General features: G+C 45.3%; 1 protein-coding gene across 2 annotated transcripts in view; it reads left to right on the top strand.

Annotated features, from left to right (window-relative positions):
- DCUN1D4 (defective in cullin neddylation 1 domain containing 4) overlaps positions 1-25,449 on the top strand; it is a 253,334-nt gene that overhangs the window by 104,413 nt on the left and 123,472 nt on the right. For both annotated transcript variants that reach the window (XM_082266394.1, XM_082266393.1), the window contains exon 5: positions 20,233-20,324. In XM_082266394.1, coding sequence (XP_082122520.1) covers positions 20,233-20,324 — 92 coding nt within the window. The remainder of the gene's footprint in view (positions 1-20,232; positions 20,325-25,449) is intronic.

Raw genomic sequence — 25,449 nt, 5'->3', positions numbered from 1 at the left:
TGTAAGATTCCTTTCTCTGATGTGGGTACTGCGTTGCGGTTGCGTCTCCCACCCCTCATGTCTATACTGCTTTCGGACATCCCAACAGTGATGACTTAGAGGCGGTGGCGACTGTCGGAGGACGTAAGAGAAAACGGAATTTTAGTAAAATCTTACCTGTAAAATTCCTTTCTCTGAGTCCTCCGACAGTCTCCGCCCCCCGCCCCTCTTTTGGGGTTGTGTCTTATTACCTACTGCTATGCTACAAAACTGAGTTGGGAGTGGTCACTGCAGGGGGGGTATTGACCAGATGGGACAGCCCCCATGGGTGTGTATATGCAAATGCCTTTGTTCTTTTGACTAAGTCTTTATGCCTAGCTACTCCTGCGGAGCGGAAGTCAATACCCAACAGTGATGACTTAGAGGCGGCGGCGACTGTCGGAGGACTCAGAGAAAGGAATTTTACAGGTAAGATTTTACAAAAATTCAGTTTTTCTCTATCGTCCGTGGACAGATGCAGCCTCATCTCCATGAGCTGAGTGGGTTTATGCTCCTCCCATCAGGCATAGTCTAGGCAGTAAAATTTGAATATACACGCCCAGGGGGCTGTCCCTCAAGGCATAAACCCCCACTGCACAATCCAGCACATCAGTTTGTTTCTGCCTAGAGGAGTAGGACCTAAGTTTCCTGCTGGGACTCTGGTCTCAGTTTTTTTATTCTTTTCAGAATATTTTCTTTTATTTATCTTTACTCACTTGCTAGCTAGTGTTCAGGGAAGAATTTTCCTGGCGATCTACAAGCAACTATGCCGGCTGGGGCTTCCCACTGGATAATCTAGATCCTTATGGTCCCCCCAGTCTGGCCTACAAGCATGAGCAGGTTATAGTTCCAACCTAGGCCTAGCCACGACGGTGCCCCCTAGTCCGGAGGGGGACGAGCCTGCGAGCGGATGCCTCGCCGGGACGCATCGACCTGGAACGCCCTGAGTTTCAACGTACCCATCGGCTGGCAGGCAGTCTGCCTGGAGCGGAGACCACCCGGTCTATGGTATGGTGAGTAAATGTGCCCCCCTTGCCCCTGCTGGACTGGGGGGGGGGGTAATGGGATTTGTGCCTCCCAAGAGATCCCCCTGGTCTGCCCGGTACCCGGTCTGTGTGTCCTTCCCTTTTCCCTGTCCCTTGTTCTTCAGGGGGATATCTCCCTGAAGAAGACACGTGTCCCTGTGTGGTCACGCGTAGGGGAGAGGCCCCGACGGCTGCTGCTGACACTCGAAGGAGAAAGCCTGACTGAGAAGCTGACTATCACCATCCCAGTTGCCATCACCTACTGTGTATTACTGTTGTATGCCTTTTGAGTTTGGTGCACTACAGCACCTTAATAATGTGAGTACATCTCTTTAGTTTAATAAATTTGAAATTTAAAAAAGATGTAAGCACTATTGGTGGTCCTTTTTTATATGGCAAATCGATCGATCATCATAAGGGGAATCTAACCAGATTGGGACCCTCATCTGGGGGGGTTCGATCAACCATCTCTAGCCCCAAGAAGGGTGATCCTGAGAAGGTGCACTGCGTTTTTAGACCAAGCTTAAGTGCAAAGTCACTGGAGTTGAGGTGAGAACCCATTCACACAGGGTGTCTGAGGTGAAGGAGTCACTCACCACGGAGGACCAATTGGACACATTTTGCACATGTGAAGTGGACTATTCATTAATCACCTATCACTGGAAATTGAATTAATTATTTGATCACAGGAGGTGTTTCACAACACTATTGTCACTTTTCAAGAGTGTGCATTGTTTACAAATATTTGATATGTTATAATATATACAGCGATTATACATATACAGTATATTTATTTATTCACAAGTTCTGATCACTGTTGTGCATGTATTTTAACATTTTAACTAGTGTGGCAATTTTTTTTTTATTATATATTTTTCTACAATCACTTTATAATATTTATTTTTATTTATTTAATTATTTATTTATCTGCACATGTAATATAAGCACTGTGATTGCTCGACACTATTTATTTGTTGAATGCTATACTCGGCAGTGTTTCCCTATCAGGCGACATCACTTCCTGTGTGGTCACTTCCTACTTTTCTATCCATGCTGTGGTAGATTCAGGAGGAAGTGTGTCTGAGGTGGTAATGTATTGGGACTTTCTGCTATCAGTTTAAGTTTGGTTTAAAGGAGTTCCCTGCAGACCGCTGCGATCGGTGGTAGATACCGCTATCGGTCCTTTTAAAGCGACAGTACTCCATTTTTTGCAGTTTGCACTATGGAGTCCAAATCTGGAGAATCACCCTCAGACCCACTCTGTGTGACTTCTGGACAGTCCGGATCTCAGTCGCTGGCCTTGATTTCAGCTGCCCTGGAAAGCCCGGTGACAAAAGTTGATTTAGTCATGAGAAAGGTTGATAGCTGAAACCGGCTGCTGCCTTCTCCATCTATGGAGGTGTCCTCTGATTCAGAGGCTGATGGGGTCGCCCGGACGCCCCCCTACCTGAGGGGTCGCTGTCCTCGCAGTCAGATGGTGAAGAGGACCTGTCTTCTTCAGCTGCATCGCGGGAACGCGCTTTAGTGGAAGCCCTGATTATTTCAGTGCGGGATACTTTAAAATTGGCTCATGAGCCCACGCCGGCAGGGATGCAGTTGGCTTTTGGCTCCCAAAAGCCTCAGAAATCTGGCAAGGTTTTTCCTTGTCCCGACACCTTTCACGATATTGTGAATGACCATGGCAACCTTTCACGATATTGTGAATGACAATGACGGCACATTAAGCACGTGTTAGTGGTGCCTAAATACTTTAAACGCTGGTATCCTTTTGCTGAAAAGATCTTCAACCATTGGACGGTGCCACCTAAAGTGGACCATCCTGTTTCCAGATTGAACAAATCTACCCTTGTGCCTGTGGAGGATTCCCCAGTTTTCCCCAGTGGCGCGTGGAATCCCTTTCCCGCCATCTTGCGTGCTGGTGGGTTTCATTTTTCTTTTTTTTTTTTTTTTTAATCTTTTTATTGGTATAAAACAGCAAAAAAAAAAAAAAAAAAAAAAACCAACAACAGAATATAACAACAAAATTGGTGCATAAGATACAATGACTAGACACTGAAAGGATGAGCAGAGCGCCGTCTCCCACCAGACTGACGCGGAGGTTCACAATGTTCACAACAGGCATACACAGAAGAGGCACATCTGGCATAAAATAATCAATACAACCCGGGAAGGCAGGGTGACTGGCCCAATGTCCGCCTCTCACTCTAAGCACGCAAGCAATGCAGCTGAGGAGCCCTCCAGCCATCGCAGCCAAACCGTTTTTTGTGTCTGTGTTAGTTTCACAGACGGTGACGGAATGGATTAGGGGGTTGCAGGAGACTTTGGACCCCGAGACTGTTCCTCCGGAACAGCTGGAACTGTTGGACCAGGTGATCCAGGCTCTGGTGTTCCTGTGTGATGTGTCTATGTATGCTGCTCCCTGGTGGTCAGGATCTCGGCCATGGGCATTGTTTTAAGAAGCATAGTCTGGTTGAAGAGCTGGTCGGCTGACCAAGCTTTTAAAAAAGCCTTAGCTGATCTCCCCTTTCTGGAAGACAGGTTATTGGGTGACTCATTGGATGAGTTGATCAAGGGAGTGACTGGCGGGAAGAGTACTCTTCTTCCTCAATCTTCCAAGGGTAAGACAACCCGTCCTAAGAGGGGTCCTTCCTTTTCTGCTCACAAAGTTTTTTTTTTCGTGCCTCCGGGGCGCAAGAAAAAGGTAAACCGCTTAGAACTTCTGGAGGTGCTAAAAAGCCCGGGGCAAGACCAAAGCCAGTAAGTCCGGTGCGGCAGACAAGTCCTCTTCAGCATGAAGGGGCGCCCTCATCTTGCTCAGGGGTGGGGGGACGTCTGCGCTTCTTTCAGGAACCCTGGACTTCCTTCATTCAAAACGATTGGGTTTGCAAACTGGTTTGTTCTGGGTACAAGATCGAATTCCGGTCCCGGCCAGGGGACAGGTTCTTTCAGTCAAATCTTAACCTGTCTCCGGAGCACTTGAAGGATCTGCAGGAGGCTGTGTGAGATCTCCTGGCTCAATGGATGATTGTGCCGGTTCCCCAACAGGAACACTCTCGAGGTTTCTATTCAAACCTGTTCACTGTGCCCAGAAAGAAGGGCAAAGTGAGTCAAATCCTGGACCTCAAGGCTCTCAACCACTTTGTGCGGGTGCAGAAGTTTCGAATGGAGTCCATTCGGTCAGTGGTGGCATCTTTGAATCAGGGGGATTTTATTACTTCCATTCATCTCAAAGATGCGTATCTTCACGTCCCCATATTCGAGGGACACCTGCAATTCCTCCGCTTTGCGGTGGCAGAGGAGCACTTTCAATTTGTGGCGTTACCTTTGGTCTTGCCTCAGCTCCCAAAGTTTTTACCAAGGTCCTAGCCCCTGTGCTGGCCTTGTTGTGTCGACAAGGCATCTCCATTGTGGGGTATCTGGACGATCTCCTGTTGCGAGCAGTTTCCCATTCGGATCTGCTGGACAACGTCTCCATCACCATTCAGACCCTTCAGGAATTCGGGTGGACGATCAATGTCTCCAAATCTGCCCTAACTCCCTCTGTGCGTGTCACCTATCAGGGGCTGATCCTCGACTCTGCTCTGGCAAGGGTCTTCCTTTTCTTGGACAAGCTTCAGAAGTTGCAAGGAGTGGTCAGGTTGCTGATGGAGGCCGATGCATGAGGGCCCTGGGTCTGATGGTCTCGATCTTCGAAGTGGTCCTGTTTGCTCAGTCTCACATGAGGCAGCTGCAGAAAGAGATTCAGTCAAAATGGAACAGAGATCTTCAGTCATTGGACCAGAAGATTCGGTTGAGCCATCTCACGAAGTCGGCTCTCTTGGTGGCTCCAATCGCCTGTCCTATGCCAGGGCAAGGGCTTCCTGCCGTTGTTTTGGATGGTGGTCACCACGGACGCCAGCCTGTCAGGCTGGGGTGGAGTGCTGGGGAAGCTCTGTGCCCAGGGAACTTGGACGACAGAAGAGTCTTCCTTGCCGATCAATATCCTGAAGCTCAGAGTAATCAAGCTCTGCCTGCTTCACTGGACGAGTTGGCTACGCGGCTCTCCGGTTCAGTTTCAGTCGGACAATGCCACAGCGGTGGCTTACATCAGTCATCAAGAGGGCACCAGGAGAGGCCTTGCGGCCAAGGAGGTCACTGCATCCGGAAGGGTTTCATCTCCTGTGTGCCCGGTGGGGGACTCCGGAGGTGGATCTGTTCGCGCCTCGTCTCAACAGGAAAGTTCAGAGGTTTGTAGCCAGGTCTCGGGATCCTCTAGCTGACGCCACAGATGTGGTGGCTCCTTGGGGTCGGTACCGCTTGTTATATGCCTTCCCTCCGCTCGTTTCCAGTATCGAGATTTCTTCGCCGGTTGGCGATGGAAGGTATTCCGGTCATTCTGGTGGCTCCAGACTGGCCTTGGTGGTCTTGGTACGCAGAGCTGGTAAAAATGATTGTGGATCCTTCATGGCGTCTTCCTCTGCGGGAAGATCTTCTATCTCAAGGGCCGATCCTCCATCGTGCTTTAACGGCTTGGCTGTTGAAAGCAAGGTGTTGAGGGATAGAGGTCTCTCTGATCGGTGATTCCTAACCCTTTTGAAGGCAAGAAAATTGACCTCTAGGAAGTTCTATCGTCTTATGTGGAAATCATACATTTCTAGTGTGAATCACTGCAGCTGCACCCTCGCTCTTTTTCGATAGCTAGGGTTCTGGCCTTTTTGCAAAAAGGGGTTGAGCAGCTCTTGACGTTGGGGACTATCAAGGGCCAGGTATCAGCCTTGGCTATTTACTTCCAACATTGGCTATTCTTAATTTGATTCGCACCTTAATTCAGGCGGTGCGTCATCTGGCCCCTCCGAGGAGATCCCCGTTGCCTCCGCGGGATCTTAATCTGGTTTTGTCTGTTCTTCAAAAGCCTCCTTTTGAGAATATTCGGGAGATTTCTCTGCTTTCTTTGTCGTAGAAGGTTGACTTCCTAGTGGCTATCACTTCTGCCCTCAGAGTCTCTGAGTTGGCGGCGTTGTCCTGTCGTTTGCCTTATTTGGTGGTCCACAGGGATAAAGTGGTCCTCCGACCTAATCTGTCTTATCTTTCTAAGGTGATGTCGGATTTTCACCTGAATGAAGAAATTGTGTTGCCTTCCTTATGTCCTAAGCCTAAACATCACAAAGAAGTTGCCTTGCACTCTCTGGATGTGGTTCGGGCGATAAGAGTTTATCTGACGGTTACTGAGTTCTTCAGGAAGTCGGACTCTTTGTCCTTCCGGGCGGTCCTCGCAAAGGTTTGGCTGCGTCTGCTGCAACCATTTCGAGATGGATCAGGCAGACAGTGGTTTAGGCTTATTTAACCACTTGCCGACTGCCGCACGACTATTTACGTCGGCAGTCAGCCCCTCACAGGCAGAGTAACGTAGGGCTACGTCGCTAGCCTGTGAGGGTTTTGGGAGCGAGCGCATGCCGCCGGTGGCGCGCTCCGGCGCGGTCACGGACCCCCCCGCGCGTGTGCCCGGCGGACCCGATGTCCGCCGGGCACTCGCGATCGTCCGTGACAGCGGGAGAAAGGCAGGCGGCTAGTGTAAACAAAGCCGCCTGTCAGTTCTCCCTGTGTAAGAATGATGATCAAACGGTTCTACTATGTAGGACCGTTGATCATTGTTCTTGCACATCAAGCCACAGCCAATCACAGTTAGAAGCACGCCCCTAGGACACACTTAACCCCTCCCTCTCCAATACAGTTAACTCCTTCACTGCCAGTATAATTTTTATAGTAACAGTGCATATATATAGCACTGATTACTGTAGTAATGTCACTGGTAACCCAAAAAGTGTCAAAAATGTCAGTCAAGGGTCCGATCTGTCCGCCGCAATGTCGCAGTCCCGCAAAAAAAATCGCAGATCGCCGCCATTACGCGCTAAAAAAAAAAATTACAAAAATCTTTCCCTTTGTTTGTAAACGCAATAACTTTTGCGCAAACCAATCAAAATACGCTTTTTGCGATTTTTTTTTTTTTTTTTTTTTTTTTTTTTTTTTACCAAACATATGGTAAAAAAAAAAAATTGGCCTAAAATGTTAAAGTTTGATTTTTAAATTTTTTTTTGGGGAATTTCATATAAAAAAATGTGAAAAATATTATTTTTGCAAAATTGACGCTCTTTTTTTTGTTTATAGCGCATGATCAAAAAATCGCACAGGTGATCAAATACCACCAAAAGAAAGCTCTGTTTGTGGGAAAAAAAAGGACGCCAAATTCGTTTAGGTACGCGTCGCATGACCGCGCAATTGTCCGTTAAAGTCACGCAGTGCCGAATCGCAAAATAGGCCCTGGTCAGGAAGGGGGTAAAAACTTCTGGGGCTTAAGTGGTTAATCAAGGGTCAGGTTCCTCCTTTCCCTGTGAAGGCATATTCTACTAGAGCGCTGAGTGCCTCTTGGGTTTTTCACCATCAGGCCTCTGTTGTACAAGTTTGTAAGGCAGCGACTTGGTCATCTGTGCACACCTTTACCAAATTCTACAAAGTGGATTTGTTGGCATCTTCGGATGCCTCTTTTGGCCGCAAGGTTTTGCAGGCTGCTGTTTCATAAGAGAATGTTTGTTTGTACTTCTCTTCGGGGTCTTTTATCTGGGTGAGCTCCTGTTGTTTGGTTGAGCTCCATATTGCCTGGTTGGCTAAATTTAGCCTTTTGGAGTTGACGTTCCTATCTGGTTGCGTTTTTCCCACCCCTCATACCTACACTGCTTTGGGTCCATCCCACTCAGCTCAAGGAGAGGAGGTTGCATCCGTCGACGGACGATAGAGAAAATAGGATTTTTGTAAGATCTTACCGTAAAATCTTTTTCTCTTATGTCCGCCAACAGACGTAGCACCCGCTCCTCTGTTTGGGGTTGGTTCTTTTGTCTTCACTGCTTTTAAACTAAACTGATGTGCTGGATTGTGCAGTGGGGCTTAATGCCTAGAGGGACAGCCCCCTGGGCGTGTGTATTCAAATTTTACTGCCTAAACTACTCCTGATGGGAGGAGCATAAACCCCCTCAGCTCATGGAGATGAGGCTGCATCTGTCAACGGACATCCGAGAAAAAGATTTTACGGTAAGCTCTTACAAAAATCGTATTTCATTGACAGACACAGCACCCACCCCTCTGATAAGGGGATGGTTTTTGTGTCTTTTTTTCACTACTTGCAACAAAACTGTTTTGCTGGAGCACGGTGTGTGGGGTTATGCCTATAGGGACAGCTCTGTGGGCGTGGTGAATTGCTTTTTTTTCCTGCCTAGTACTACTCCTCCTGCAGGGGTCAGCATAACCCAATGGCTAAGAAGTATGAGAGCTGCGACTGTCATTGGACTCCAGAGAAAATGATTTTACGGTGAAGTTCTTTCAAAAATCCAGTTTCCCCCCCCCCCCCTAAATCTTGTGATCCCAGGTGGTTCAACAGAACCCTCTGAGCATGTCACCACAAGACCCACTCTCAGAGGCTGCGGGACCCTCCAAATCCACGTCTGCCCTGGCGCCATGACGGCGGCCCTGCAATCGCTGGTAGCAAAAGTGGATTTAGCCCTGCCGAAAAGACAGGGAAAGAAGCGCCCCCCGCCCTCACCTGCCCCCTCTGTGCCTTCAGATTCTGAGGATGAAGTGGGCGCAGTGGATACCAGAAACCCCACGGGGTCTGCGTCCAGGCAACAGGAGTGATCTGATAGTGAGGATGAGCCCTCTTCCTCGTCCTCTGCACAAGAAAAGGCGCTTGTGGAGGCACTGATAGTATCAGTGCGAGAAACTCTAAAGATGGAAGACACTGCTAGGACTGCGAAGGTGTTTTCCTTTTCCTCCTATTTTGATGAGATTGTCACCAGTCAGTGGAATTTCCCGAAACGGATAGTTGGGATACCTAAGCGTTTTTGCTCGGAGGTACCCCTTTGAGGAGTCCCTCATTAAGAAACTGACGGTTCCTCCGGTGGAGGGTGGCTGATTACCCATTTATTGTGGCTGCCACCAAAATCACGTCCAGCCATTTTGTGCCCTTTGCTCTCCCTCTCCCTGGGATTGTGGGATAGGCTCTCCAAGGCTTCAAAGTTTGGACCCCCTCATAGGCCTCTGGCCCCAATGTTCCGAAACCCTGAGTTCACTCCGGGTCTTGAGCCTCGAGCATGCTCGTGGTGGACGAATAAGGGCTTACCGCGCATCGCTGATGTGTGTGATCATAAGGGCCTGTATACCAAACCGGCTTTAACTGATAAATTTCAAATACCAGTGTCTGAATGTTTTAGGTACTCTCAAATAGCACACTATGTCAATACTTTGAAACGCACATCAGATTTTGCCTGCAGGACTCGTATGGAATATCTCTGTGAAAAGTTTGATAAACTAAATGGTCATATCTCTGAAATATACATTATTCTTACGACCTCTGTGACTAGAAAACTGAATTATATGGAAAAATGGGAGGGAGACCTACATGAATCCCTGGACCTGGAGGTTTGGCATAAGTTGGCTTGCAATGCTTCTAGGGCCTTGATCAATACTTCCAAAATTGAAGCGAACTGCAAGGTTCTCTTAAGATGGTATATGGTCCCCACCAGATTGGCAGTGTATGTCTCGGCGGGCTTCTCCACTTTGCTTTAGGGGCTGTGGTCAAGCGGGTACTGCATTCCATATATGGTAGCAGTGCCCTAAGGTGAGACGATACTCGATACGGGTGTACAACCTTATATACTCCCTGACCCAGGTGAATTTAGGTAAATCCCGGAAACACGCATTGTTGGGGGATGTAGTGGAGAGCACCCCAAAGCATGCCAAATTGCTTATCAGATTCATATTTGTGGTGGCCAGGATAGTAATTGCAAGGTTGTGGAAGTCTGCAGCCATACCCTTCGAATTGCTAAAGGCAAATTTATCCTAGATAATGATTAATGAGCGCCTCTCGGCCATCCTTGCTGATAAAGTGCAAATTTTTAGGTCTGGGGCCCGTGGCTTCGGTATTTGGAGGGTAACCCCCGAGCTGGACAGTTGTAGACCGTATAGACGAGCCTGTATAGGTCGTATGAGACTTGCTATATAGTCGGCACTGAGTGCCCACTTTTCACAGCCCTGAAGTACTCTCCTTCTATTCAATATACTCCATCTTTGTTGCTCTCTTCTTTTCTCTGTGTTTCCTTTCTTTTCCGTTCTTCCTTTCTCTCTTTCTAGGGTGGTCTTTCCCAACCTGACTTTCCTGAGGCTCCCTTGGGGTCCAGCATACCCATACGATTCCCACACAAGGCGGAGTCCTACAGCAAGAGAGTTGGGGATTATGAGGGACCTAATTTGTGTTGTTTACTGATGTTCTTTTGGTTATAGCCTTCCCAACTCGTTTATGCCCCTTCAGTGCTACTGGAGGCAGTCGGCTTTAAGTATGTTACGGTTCATGTGCTTGTTTGTCTGTTTAATACTGCTTACTTGTATGTTATGTTGTGAAATGAAAACTTTAATAAAAACATTGAAACTAAAAAAAAAGAAACTGACGGTTCCACTGGTGGTAGATTTGCAAGTTTCAGGCTGAATAAGGCCACCTTGCTACCGGTAGAGGACGCGCCGTCCTTTAAAGACCCTGCGGACAGGAAGGCTGAGGCTCTGTTCTGCCATCTTTTCACTGTGACAGGTTCCATTTTGAGGCCTGTGTTTGCCATTACCTACTGGTGCTAAGTGCCTCCTGGGCTTTCCATCATCAGGAGTCGGTGGTCCAGGTGTGCAAGGCGGCCACTTGATTGTCTGTCTGCATACGTTCTCTAAGTTTTACAAAGTGGTTGCCCTGGCATCTGCAGATGCCGCTTTCGGTCGCAAAGTTTTGCAGGCTGCTGTTGTGGGGGCTGCAGCCTCTTGAGGGTGTGTTTTTTGTTTTTTGTTTTTTTTTCCCGGTTGGTGAGCCCCAGTTGTTCCTCGTTGGCAATTTTTTTCTGTTAGCCATTTTTTTATTACCAGTTTGCTGTGTGCCCACCCCTCATGATGACACTGCTTTGGGACGTTGCAACGGTCAATGAAGATATGAAGCTGTGCCGTCAATGAACGAAAGAGAAAACTTGATTTTTGTCTTACCATAAAATCCTTTTCTCTGATGTTCATTGAAGGACACAGCACCCACCCCTCTGCGTTGGGTTATGTATTCTTCTGACACTGCTTGTTACAAAACCGATGTACTAGAGCATGAAGTGGGAGTATATTCCCTGGGATTGCCCATGGGCTTGGAGTCTTGTTAATTCATGTTGACCCTTTTCCGCCTAGTGTCCTCCTAGGAAGAGCAGCATTACCCAATGGTAAAAGAAGATATGAAGCTGTGTCCGTCATTGAATCTCAGAGAAAAGGATTTTACGGTAAGACAAAAATCCAGTTTGCTCTTTCGTAATTGACAGACACAGCTCCAGAATATTCTTAACCATTGGGTTATGCTGCCCCCTACAGGACTAGGACACTAGGCATGAAAAATCTTTACCACGCCCATGGGGCAGTCCCAGGGGATATACTTCCACACACTGCTATAAGCATTCTGTTTTTTCCTGCCTAGTCAGGAGTAAGGACCTAGTTCCTTACTGGTATCTCTGGTCCTAGCATTTTTTCCTTTTTAAATGGAATCTCATCCTCCTTTTCTGTTCCTGTGAGAATCTACAATCAGCAGCTCTGCGCTAGGTCGGTTGCGACATAGCCCTATTGGACGGGGGCTGGCCTGCGAGTTAAACGTCTCGCGAGGGCACATACGACCTGGTTCCGGCCTGAATCGCATTCCCCATTCCTCTCCCCTGGTGGTCTTTTGGGATGGTCATGGGCCTCTCCCTGGGACAGTCGGACTCCTGAGCTCCCCTCCCTTCCTCCCAGCCCCTTCAAACAGTCACTGTGGGTCTTTCCCACCTTTTAAGGGGGGCTAAGTCCTATTATGTCCTCTATGGTGGGCTCTTAAGGCGAACCCCCCTCCCTTGTCTTCTGTGGGGTCTCATATGTAGTCCATTTGTTAACCCTTGCCTGGCGTCCCCTTTGCGAGATCGCAGTCGGCGGTCTCCCCTTATTGTTATGTTTCAGGGTGAGCTTAGTATGTAGCGACCCTACTGGGTCTGTATCCACGCACTTCGAGTGCTCTGTTGGTGAGGATGATTCCTCTTCTACTGCAGCCGCGCATGAAACAGTGCTGGTGGATCCACTGATTGTATCGGTGCGGGCAACTTTTAAAAATGGAGGATGCTGCTGCTGCGTCGGAGGCGCCGGTCCCTTTTGGTGCCCGCAGCTCCCCACAAGCGGCAAAGGTATTCCCGCCTATTTTGACAAAATTGTCGCAAGTCAGTAACCTAAACGCAATAGGTTGGTGCCTAAGTGTTTTACTGCACAGTATCCCTTTGAAGAGTCCCTGTTAAAAAAAGTGGACAGTCCTACCTGTGGTGGATTCTCAGGTTGCAGGCTGAATAAATCCACTCTAATTCGGTGGTCTCTGGCTTTTAAAGATTCCTTTTAAAAGGAGAGCCTGAGACTTTTGTCCGCCACATGTTTACTGTGGCCGGTTCGGTCCTTAGGCGGGTGTTTACCATAGCATTGGTGTCGCAGACTTTAATGGAGTGGGAAAAACTTTTGTGCCAGGATCTGGAGAGGGAACAGTTTCCCCCTGCCCTTGCAGAGCTGGAGGACTACTTGGTCCAGGGGTTGCAGTTTGTCTGTGATGCCTCTCTGGATGCGGCTCCCTTAGTTTCTAGGCTGTCCGTGACAGCAGTGGTCCTTCGGCACATGATATGGGTGATATCATTAGGAGTCTTGCAGGGGGGAAGAGTACTCTTCTTCCACAGGCTGTCATGGGCAAGGAGTCTGGTCGCAGATGTGGACTTTTTTTTTTCTCGGCTCATATGCGGCCTTGTCGTTTCTCAGGATCGCAAAACAAAGGATCTAAGTCTGTCAGGACGTCCTCTGGAGGTTCCAAGAGGACCTGGTCTGGTAAGCCGAAAGTGGGTTCTTCCAGACCTGCAGACAAGCCCTCTTCTGCCTGAAGGGGGGGGCACCCTTACCCGTGTCTGAGGTGGGGGATGTCTTTGCTTCTTTCCGGACCCATGGACCTCCCTGATTCAAGACGGGATCCACAAACTGATTTAGTCTGGCTACAAGACCGGGTTTTAGTCTTTTCCAGTGAGGTTCTTTCCTTCCAACCTGCGTTCGTCCCCAGACCGCCTGCGGGGTCTCTTCGGGGTGGTGCAAGCCTTTCTACTACAAGGGGTGATTGTTCCGGTTTCAAAATCGGAACGTTTTCAAGGTTTCAAGTCAATCCTATTTACAATTCCCAGGAAGGATAGCAAGGTGCGTCCAATCCTGGACATCAGGGCTTTGAACTGCTTTGTGCGGGTACAGAAGTTCCGAATGCAGGAATGGAGTCCATTCGTGGGGTAGTAGCATTCCCACCTCAAAGGATGCTTACCTTTATATTCCAATATGTCGGTCATCAGCGTTTCCTCTGCTTTGCCGTGGGCGAGGAGCATTATCAATTCATGGCATTAGTCTTTGGTCTCACCTCAGCTACTCGGATATTCACAAACGTGTTGGCCCCAGTGTTGGCATTGTAGCGGCAGTGGGGGATTGCAGTACTGGGTACCGGGAAGCTCTTCTTCTGCGAGCAGAGTCTCGACTGCTCTAAAGGACAACCTAGAAATTACTATACTGACTCTGCAGGAGTTCGGTTGGAAATTGAACTTCTAAAAATCTGCTCTGGTTTCATCCACCAAGTTGGACTATCTGGGACTGACTCTGGACTCGGCTTCAGCCAGGGTGTTTTCTTCCAGGGGAAAAAAACTCCAAACGCTGCAGGATGCGATTTGGCTCCTGTTGTTCAGTTGGTCATCTTTCAGGACTTGCATGTGGGTGCTGTGCCTGATGGTGTCTACCTTCGAGGTGGCTCTTTGCAGAGTTCCACTGGAGACCTCTGCAAAGAGAGATTCTTGCCAAGTGGGACAGGAATCCAGTCTCTTGACAATCTGATCCTGTTGAGGCGGGATACGAGAGGGTCACTGATATGATGGCTTCGCTCTCCGGCACTTCGACAGGGCAAATCCTTCCTTCCCCTGTACTGTACGGTGATCTCCACAGTTAACATCCTGTCAGAATATTTATACTGCTCTGAATATAACAGTGTCTATTTATGTCAATAAGCAAAGATCTGTGAGGTAGGAGAATCTCAACTTATTTCCATAAATATGTAGCAAATTCTTTTTAATTGATTAATTTCTTTTTAAAAGCATATACCAATCTTAGTGAAAACAGTCTACAGTAAGGAATATATATAAGAATATTTATTCACAAGACATGTATTCACAATATATGATCAAACTGGAAATGACACAAAAAGATAACTCTACATAAAATACAAACTTAAAACAATGAATGCAATGTGATATTTAGCTCAATAATGAAAGTAAAAATGAAAGCAAGATTACCTTTTCTCCTCAGGTATAGCATAAACCATAGGTAGGTGTTCTAAATAATCAGACCACAATTGTCTGCGAATTGCATAGCCGAAAGTCACTTCACTGCAGATGGAGCGAGACTAAAATCGCAATAATGCGCTGAATCTGATATTAATAAAAATGTATAAAAACAAAAATCAGCTTTTTAGAGAAAAATCTACCATGGTTTATACGGCTGGGATTGTAATCTTATTACCCTTAAATATGCAATATAAAACATATAAGGAAGGAAATAAACAATATTGAATAAAATCAAATAACACAGCAAAGTTATATTTACCACACTTAGATGGCTGCTAGCTTCAAATTGTCGTTACCAGAGACCTTAAGATGGATGCCTTTCTTAAGATGGTGACTTCCCTCCAAGTTTCAGATAAATGATGGAGCAAGATGGAGTATGTCTAGATGAGTCTATAGATGGACGTAGTAGTGTTTATGTTGCAAGTGTAATGTATGTTGTGTAATGTAATGTGTAATGTCTCACATCTGGGTTCTCCTTTTTTATATGGTATGAACAAAGGACTATTAAAATTGCCATAAGTTAAACCCAGAGGGATGAAACATTATCCCCATTGGTTGGGATGGGATATTCTATCCATTAACTGGTAAGGTCATAGTCACACCTCTCTAATAATTAACCCAATATTTTGTATAATAAAATTAAAGGATGATTTCTTTATATTCAAGATTAACCATAAAAGCAACATAAAAACTTGTCCATACTCTCAGTACATACATGTCCATCTATATCTCCATCATTCATCTTGGCAATTATTGGATCTGATAAACCATTTATAAAGATAATTATTAATAATACAATATAATATTTTTATATGGGAAAATACTAAATTATCCCAAGACTGCATTTATTAGTATGTCCAAAGGAGGCAGTATTGTACCGTTCATTAGATTTGGTATATAAAATGATTAGAACATATTCTTATCCGATGATATTATTGACCTTTTGCTAGTGAAAGTCCATTAATTATTTGAATTCTGCCATTACTGTCAGACATTTAGGCTAGGATTGGAAGATCTATAGTGTCTGGCTTGTAGAATTTATATCACTGTAAAAACTTGCACACAAACTTACATAAAGTGAGGTAATTAATATTCACTCTTTGTTTAAGTAAGATTACTACTGTAAGAATATAAACCCAAAATGTGATATACAGATAATTTCTAAATATGTATTTGCCTTACATAATATAATGACATAATTATTGCTAATATCTTCTCACACATGATAATGTATCTTTAAAACTTATATATATTTTAAATGTCTGATAGAGTATACTGGGCTATTGTCCATTGTTGCAATACTTAGACAGGCTGGCACTACCATTATGTCTTATATGAAGAGATGTCTAAAGGCCTCTTATTTATGACTACGTAGATACAGAAATCTTCTATTGCAATTCTAGACTCTTTTGTAAGAGATCTTGCAACAGAACATATATGAACTTTCATTCACCTCCAAACAAAATGGAAGCTGCACTGTTCAAAATCTATATGAGACTGAATATACATGGCTTTTTAAATCCATTTTTTTTTCTATTATTTAATCCCCAATAATCCCGACAATCCTGTCCGGGTGGGGAGGCGTTTTGGGAATGGATGTGCTCAAGAGGTCTGGACTCTGGAGGAGTCAAGACTACCGATCAATATACTGGAACTTCGGGCGATAAGATTTGTCTGGCTCATTGGACAAATCACATTTAGGAGTGCCCGGTAAGGATTCAATGGGAAAATGCCACGGCCGTGGCGAATGTCAATCACCAAGGGGGCACAAGAAGTGTCCTGATGGCTCAGGAGGTAGCCGGCATTCTAAGGTTCAGCTGTGTCTGGGGAACTTCTGAGGTGGACCTGTTGGTCTCTCGTCTCAACAGGAAGGTACTTAGAATTGAGGCAAGGTCTTGGGATCCTGTGGCCGACGCCACAGATGCACTGGTGGCTCCTTGGAGTCAGTATCATCTGATATACGCCCTTCCCCCACTAAAACTTCTGCCAAGTCTTCTGCGAAGGATCGATGCAGAAGGGATCCGGTCATCCTAGTGGAACCAGACTGGCCTCGCCGGTCTTGGTACGCCGATTTGGTACGACCGGTCCCCGATGCCCCTTGGAGACTTCCTCTCAGAGAAGATCTATTGGCCCAAGGGCCAATATTCCATTCTGTTTTACAGTCGCTGGCTTTATTGGCTTGGCTGTTGAAAGCCAGGGGCTGAAGGATAGGGGGTTGTCTGAATCAGTAATTCCCATGCTGTTAAAGGCTAGAAAACTCACCTCTAGGAAGATTTACCATCACGCCTGGAAGACGTACATTGCGTGGTGTGAGTCTCTTGGGGGTCATCTCCATTCCCTTTTGGTGCCTCGGATTTTGGCATTCCTCCAATGAGGTGTTGAGCAGCGCCTGGCCTTGGGTACCGTCAAGGGCCAGGTTTTCAGCCTTGGTGATCTTTTACTGTCCTTGGCTATGCATTCTTTGGTTTGCACCTTTATTCAGGGGGTTCGTCACTTGGCTCCCCCAGTACGGTCTCCAATGCCTCCGTGGGATCTCAATTTGGCGCTGTCGGTTCTCCAGTAACCGCCTTTCAAAAATATAATCGCTTCCTCGGCTTAAATTGTCACAGAAGGTAGCCTTCTTGGTGGCTATTACTTCTGCACGCAGGGTGTCGGAGCTGGCGGCATTGTCTTGTCTTGTCATTCACCTTACCTGGGTGCTCACAGAGATAAAGTGGTGCTTCGCGCTTGTCAGTCTTTCCTTCCTAAGGTTGTTTCTGGTTTCCATCTGAATGAAGACCTTGTTTTGCCTTTCCTGTGTCTTAAGTCTAAACATCCTAGGGTGTACCTTGCGCCAACCGAGTCGTTTAGGAAATCAGCCTTATTGTTTGTCCTTATGGATGGACCTCGCAAAGGGTTGGTCATGTTTCCAGATGGACAAGACAGACGGTGGTGCAGGCCTATTCCATCAATGGTCAGGTTCCTCCGTTCCCTATGAAGGCACTTTCTATGTGGGCGCTTAGTGCCTCCTGGGCTTTCCGCCATCAGGCGTCAGTGATACAGATTTGCAAGGCGGTCACCTGTGCACACTTTCACAAAAGGCACTGGCATCTGCGGATGCTGCTTTTGTCCGCAAGCTTTTGCAGGCCTCTGTTTGAGAGGACCTGGTCCTTTTTTGAGGGTGTATTTTTTCAGGTGAGCTCCAGTTGTTCCTAGTTGAGCTCCACGTTACCTGCTTAGCTAGGTTTAGCCTTTTGGGAATTTTTTCTGCTGTTTTTCCCACCCCCTCATGTTTAACACTGCTTTGGGACGTCCCAAGAAGATTCTGGAGCTGTGTCCGTCAATGAATAAAAAAAAAAAAAAAATTGGGATTTTTGTCTTACTGTAAAATGAATTTCTCTGATATTCATTGACGGACACAGCACCCACCCCTCTATTAAGTTGGGTTATTTTTCTTCTGACACTGCTTGCAACAAAACTGAATGCCTATAGCCTTTAGAGTGTGGGAGTATATCTCCTGGGACTGCCCATAGGCATGGTAAAGCTTTTTCCTACTCCTGTAGGGGGCAGCATATCCAAATGGTTAAGAAGATTCTGGAGCTGTGTCCATCAATGAACATTAGAGAAAATGATTTTAAGGTAAGACAAAAATCCAATTTTTTTTAAAAACTTTTTGTCTTTTTGTTTATTAACCACTTGACGTCCTGCTGCCGCAGATGTACTGCGGCAGGCTGGCTCTCCCAGGCAAAGTCCCGTACATGTATGGCGCTCGCCTGGGAGGAGCTAGGGGGGCGAGGGCGCGTCAGCGGGGAAGCCAGTGCGGGTGTCAGACGGCTCCAATTGCCGCCTGACACCGGCGATCTCTCCCCGCTGACAGAGAAGGCTGGAAGGCTGATGTAAACACAGCCATCCGTCGTCCTCCCTCGGATGATCAGAGACCATGTGATCCTGCTATATAGGATCACATGTCTCTATGATCATTTCAAAAGCCCAACCCCCCCGCAGTTAGAATCACTCCCCTAGGCTTACATTTAGCATCTTGATCACCAACAGGGTTAACCCCTTCCCTGCTAGTGTCATTATTACAGTAACAGAGCATATTTTTAGCACTGATTACTGTAGTAATGTCACTGGTACCCCCAAAAGTGTCAAAAATGTCAGTAAGGGGTCTGATCTGTCCGCCGCAATGTTGCAGTCCCGCAAAAAATCGCAGATCGCCGCCATTACTAGTAAAAAAAACAAAAAAAAAACAAAAAAAAAACAATAAAAATGACATAAATCTTTCCCGTAGTTAGTAGACGCAATAACTTTTGCGCAAACCAATCAAAATACACTTATTGCGATTTTTTTTTTTTTTTTTTTTTTTTTTTACCAAAAATATGTAGCAGAAAACAAATTGGCCTAAAATGTTAAAAAATAGATTTTTACTTTTTTTTTTTTTTGAGAATGTCATATAAAAGAATGTGAAAAATATAAAATATATATAAATATATAACATTTCAAAATTGACGCATTTTTTTGTTTATAGCGCAAAAAATAATCGCACAGGTAATCAAATACCACCAAAAGAAAGCTCTATTTGTGGGAAAAAAAGGACATAAATTTAGTTTGGGTACAGTGTTGCACGACTGCGCAATTGTCAGTTAAAGTAACGTAGTGCCGAATCGCAAAATAGGGCCTGGTCATTAAGCAGCAAAATCTTACAGTCTTAAAGTGGTTAAAAAAAAAAACAAAGTGGGTATTAAATACTACCAAAAGAAAGCTCAACGTTTCTAAAAAAAAAAAAAAAAAGATAAACATTTCATATGGGTACAGTGTTGCATGACCGTGCAATTGTTATTCAAACTGCACCAGCACTAAAAACTTATTGACATGGCCAGGAAGGGGGTAAAAGTGCCCAATAGGCAAATGGTTAGGATGGATGCCTGGCAAAGGTTTTCCTCCACACAGGAACAGCTGATTGATGCCTGTGCGTGCCATCCTGGTGCATGAGCACTGTCAGACAGCAACATTCTCATAAATTTGACACGGCACCACAGCCATTGCTTGGGTGGCCCTAGGAAAGTGATGGCGAACCTTTTTGAACCTGAGTGCCCAAACTGCAATAGGTGCAAGAGCAGCGTGTCGAAGGTCATGTGACTGCATCCAGAGGAGGGGGAAGGACAGAACGCCGCTCACCCCACCATATGTCTGTTCCCCAGGAGGAGATCACACACTGCTTGCTACAGTAACGGCCCCTCTAGGAGTCCCCGCCTTCCGCGGCTGGTGCAGCGATCGCTCCCCTCTCACCTGTGCACTTTGCTCTGAGCCCCCCGTAATCCCCATCCTCCAGGGGCAGCAGTGACATTCAGCACTGCTCAGACTGCAGCAAATTGGCACACAGCAGTCCCATACACTGCAAAACCTGTTGCCACCTATACAGTAAAGTGGTGTCAGGGCATGCAGCAGGCACAGCTCCATGTACAGCAGGATATTTTGCACTGCTGTCTGAAGTGGTATGAAGGTGTGGCAGGCAGGCACACGCTACACTTGTAGTGTGCAGGCAGGGTTGTGAGGATTTGCAAAATGGGATAAATGTGTTTGTGTCAGTTAGTGGGAACTTTTGCTAATATCGTGCCTACTGATAAGTCCTATTAAAATTGGGTGTAATTAAAATTGGGTGTAATTAATCTGTCTTTAGAAAACTGAGTGACAAGGAAAATTTGAATATAGTTAAAGTTGTCCATGTTTATAACATACATACATATATTTGTCTTTAGGATGTATAAAAAATATGATTCCTCCAGAATAAGAGCAGAGGAAGAAGCTTTCTCCAGCAAGAGATGCCTAGAATGGTTCTATGAATATGCAGGTAGGTTATAGTGTACTATATGTTTGATTGTCCCATGACCCACTTTTAAAAGGCTCTATCTTCACTCCAACAATTTTCTTTGTTCGGTACTTGTGCTCTGTCACTTTCAGTTGCTTTATTACATGCACCCCGTGTAATTCTTCCTGAGCAAGTGGTGAAAAATGCATAAGCACAGTTTACTTTCAGTGACAACATCCGAAACCATCATTAGATTAGGTAAATCTCAACTTCTGTAAATGTTGCAGCCAGCCTCACCTACTGAGCCTGCAATGTGATGGGCAGCCTCACTGACCAGTAATGGAGCAGATAATGAGATTGGGACAAAGCTCAGCATTTTCAGGAAAAATACACAAAATTCATGTTATGAGTGCTCCCTGTGTCTGCTGGTCATCGCTTTTCACAACTTCCTGAATTCTGCCTATCTGCCTACCTGCAAACAGTGATTCAGCTCTGTGAAATCTGGACACAACAGTGCTTACATTGCATAGTGAATACATGTCCATGAATTCAAGAAAGTAAATGTGTGGGGACCTTTACAAAGTAAGTGTACAAACTTCAGTCATTCAGATTATTAGGAGTAGGCTAGAAATAATTGAAATACGTTGTGGAAATTTTATTTTACATTCTGACAATAAATATGTTATAAAGTGGTGGTAAACTTAAAAAAAATGTATATTGGTGCTTATTAATCCTTAAATGTGGTGGCTACATTAATTTTTTCTTTTTTAGGCTTTTTGTCTTTTGGACAGCAGCATTGTCAATCTGAGGAGAGCGTAGTGTTGGATGCACTAGCAGATTTAGAAAGTCTTGAGTAACAAATTATAGCTGAATTTCAGCTAACAGCTAGTTAACAAGTTACAGCAGCATTTTTTGTTTCTTTTGGGATTAAGGTTTTACATAAATTATTAAAAGCTGATCACTGCAAGCACCCCTGTCATCTGTAAATGGATTGTCTCAACCCTCCACCTGCCACTTTTGCTTGATAGGTTGGTCTGTTAAAGGAAATTGTTTAACAGACCTACTGACTGTATTAAGTTAAGATGTAGCCAAAAAAAATCTAACACAGCCTCTTTTTGTGGTGAAAGCCCATTCCTAGTGCTAGCACCTAAGATTCATTGACTGTCGAGTACAGCGTAATTTATGGTATGTACAGTACACAGAAAATAGGCATAGTAACTGCGAGTGCCTAGCCAACAGCAACAGGCGAGTGGTAGGGAGGCAAGAAGTGGAAAGGATGGGAAGTGCGGGGGAAGGGGGGGGGGGATAGTTGAGAGTGCGGGACAAAGCCATCCAAAATTTTGATCTTTAAGATTGGACTCAACCCACAGTTTTCAAACTTTATGGATTTTGTTTTCATTGTGTCTGTAAAGCCATAAGCTTTTATAAAACATGAACTGAGAAGTCTGGTGCTTGACTTCTGCAAAGGACAGTGCCACCGACTCCCAGGCTCTAGCTACAACCTTTTTGGCTTTCGTTAGAGTGACCATGGGTATTGATACAGGCTTCTGTTTTTTTTGTTAAGCAGAGCTTCATACGGGTCCTTGCAGAAACAGGCACAAGTAACTGTATATAGCATTTGATAGACTCAAGTACAGAAGCTCTTGGCCTTCAGACAGTCCCACTAGATGTGCTAGAACAAACCATTAGAATGACACATATTTCAAGTAACATAGTTACATAGTTAGTTTGAAAAAAAGACACAAGTCCATCTAGTTCAGCCACCACCCTTGTAAGCAAAGGGGAGAAAAGCCTGGGATAGCTTTTAATGCTAGGACTAAAGAGTAAACAAGTTAAGTTAGACCAAGGCCTTGGGGGTTATCCGAAAGGGCACTTTCCTCCGTGTCACTCTCAATAATAAATCTCCCAGTTCATATATGTTCATAAATAAAAGCCATATATATATATACAGTATATAAATCCAATAATTTGTGATCAACCATTATTAATTGTGCCCAAAAAAGGTGTTCAATCAATAGTGCAGTAATTCACACAAAATGAAATATACATATCCTCTCAGAGCTGCCTTATCTCTTTGTGGCATAGATTCAACAAGGTGTTGGAAACATTCCTCAGAGATTTTGGTCCATATTAGCATCACGCAGTTGCTGCACATCCATGATGCGAATCCCCCATTCCACCACATCCCAAAAGTGCGTTATTGAATTAAGATCTGGTGACCACCACATCCCAAAGGTGCTTTATTGAATTAAGATCTGGTGACCTATTGGAGTACAGTGAACTCATTGTCATATTGAAGAAACCAGTGGTGAGATGATTTTGAGCTTTGTGACATGGTGCAATATCCCGCTGGAAGTAGCCATCAGAATATGGGTACACTGTAGTCCTAAAGGGGTGGACATGGTCCGCAACAATACTCAGGTAGGCCGTGGCTGTAAATAGATGCTCAATTGGTACTAAGGGGCACTAAGTAAATATCCCCCACACCATTACACCACCAGCCTGAACGGTTGATACAAGGCAGGATGGATCCATGCTTTCATGCTTACCCCAAATTATGACCCTACAATTTGAATGTCGCAGCTGAAATCGAGATGACTCAGACCAGGCAACCTTTTTCCAATGTGAGAAACAACAAAAGACCAGGCACATAGGTATGTCCAAAAGTGGCTAGTGGAAAGGAAAGGCCGCTGCTCCTCAACTCATCAGACCAAATGAGGGACAGAAAAAAAAAGACAGCAGTAGAAGCGCTGATCCAATAAGTTTAACCAACACGGAAAGGTGCAAACCAGTGAACTGTTTATTAAATACTTCACATCCTTGAATATACTGTATTAAAAAGATATTCACTCCATAAGCCCATACGAGGAGGTAAAAGTGTGCCAATAAGGCACCATAACTCACACATAATGGTGTTTGCTCTGCATAGCCCGAATGAATGGTCGGCTGACCTTATCGCTTGCGCTCCTGGATCAAACAAGGAATCCAATGGTGATGTGTTGAATAGATAGAGCCAGCGGTGGCCCGCGCACTCTAAAGTGAAAACTGCAAGCAAGGCTCATCACAGTCGGCCAGGAGAAATGTCAGGAGCCTGGCAGAAGTGGTCCACTGAAGGAGTGTGCTGAGTGGGCAACAGAATATGGAAGAACGGGATCTGTGTAGAATCTAGGACCTCAGCAGGGCAATAAATCCAACAGGGGGAAAAAAAAGCCCCAGAGCTTTTTAGGTTTAGATACACTTCATGTATAATACATAAATAAGCTAAATTAATTGAAAACTGCATTTTAGAATAAGCAGTAAATCTAGTGGTTCTGGAAGCTGAATGTCTCTGAATTCCTGTAAATCTTGAACTTGGTTCTGCACTCAACTCATTCCTAAGTATCCAAACTTTCTATGATGGGCAACCCTATTGACCAATGGTAGGCTTGGAATACACAGGTGTGTTTCTATATCTGCTTTTAAGAAAAAGACCAGATGTGCAGACAACCTCTACTGCCTGTATCTCTGGAGTCGCTGACCCCTTTACGCACAGTTTTACCTAATGTTAATCTGTTCTAATGCATTTTTGCCACATGTTCAGTTTAAAGTGATTATAAAGGGAATTTTTTTGCTTTGTTTAACAAACATGTTACACTTGCCTGCTCTGTTCAAAAATTTGCACAGAGCAGCCCTGATCCTCCTTTTCTCAGGTCCCCTACCGGTGATACTGGCTCCTCCCCCAGGCTAAGTGCCCCCATAGTAATCCAATTGTGCTCACGTGGGCTCGATTTTGAGCCAGCTCTGTGTGGTTATTAGGCAAACTATTACTTGCAGATTGCAGTGATTGATTTGGACAAATGTGCATTGGAATTCTGGATATATCTTTTAGAACAATTGTGTGTTCAGACATTTCTTCAGTTATAGAAAAGTGTATGAGAGTTAGAACTTCATTCAGGCTATTACTGTATGCATCTTCCTATCCTGATAAAAGCTGCTCATTTTAATTCTTGTCTAGATAGAAATAGAATGTGAGGTCAAATCTCCCTAAAGTCAAGGACAACAATGAAAACCCAACAGAAGTGCTAACTCCTTCCCCACACAGAAACAAACAAAATAAACATTTATGGCTAGAGTGGAGCCTTTTAAAGTCAAACTCCAGGCAAAAAAAAAAAAGATTAAAGCCAGTCATGCATGGATCGCATTTTCGCCAGTTCAGCAGGGACTAGATAATTTTGGTACACGTGTGGGCACCCAGGTTGTACAGAAGGCAATCTACCGATTGACCTCTGTTCAACCAGCCTGTCGGGTTCCCCCGGGTTTTCCAGATTATTTAGTGCCGTCTACCGCTATCAGAACGTAATAGCACAGCTGGAGTGATTCCCCCATCCACCTGGTATGTGCAGATGGGAGCATATTTCTTTTTTTCGTTCAATCCAGTGGTTGAACGCAAAAAAAAAGATTCATGTGTCGGCTGCCTAATACAATTATGTAATTACTATAAACATGAAATGCATAATAAAAGATTTCTATAGAACAAAATATTGTATTCTGGTAACTGTATAAGGTTAATACATCTACAGTGAGTATGAGTATAGAAAATAATCTCCCCCTTTAACCACTTCCAGCCCAAGCTGATACTGGCACTCCTCTCCTACATGTAAAAATAATAATTTTTCTTTCGTTTATTGATGGACACAGCTTCTGATCTCCATAACAGTTGGGTTATACTGCCCCCTTTCAAGAGTAGGACACTAGGCAGAAAAAGTCTGGCTACGCCCATGGGCAGTCCCAGGGGGTATACTCCCTCTCTCTGCTATAGGCACTAGTCTGCCTAGTCTGGAGTAAGGTCTAGTTCCTTGCTTTGGCCCTGGCAAATTTTTTTTTTTTTTATAGATAGAAATTTTTTTTCTCCTGTTTTTTTCTTGTGAGTCTACAACCAACTGCCGGACTGGGCAATGGGCTGGATAATCTAGATCGAGTGGTCTCCCCAGTCTGGCCAGCGAGCATGGGCAGACCTCAGCTCCGCGCTAGGTTGGCCGCGACATAGCCCCACTGGATGGAGGCGGCCCTCAAGTTAAACCCCTCACGAGGTCACATACAACTGGGTGTCGGCCCGAGTTGCAGCTTTCCTCCTGGCTTAAAGCCCCCCTATTTAGATGGAGAGGGTTCTGTCTGGTTCCTGGTATGG

Source organism: Pelophylax lessonae (genome assembly GCF_965119305.1).
Source record: "Pelophylax lessonae genome assembly, chromosome: 1".
Taxonomy (NCBI): domain Eukaryota; kingdom Metazoa; phylum Chordata; class Amphibia; order Anura; family Ranidae; genus Pelophylax; species Pelophylax lessonae.
Note: the sequence above shows the minus strand (reverse complement) of the source record. Positions and strands in the feature narration are given on the sequence as shown.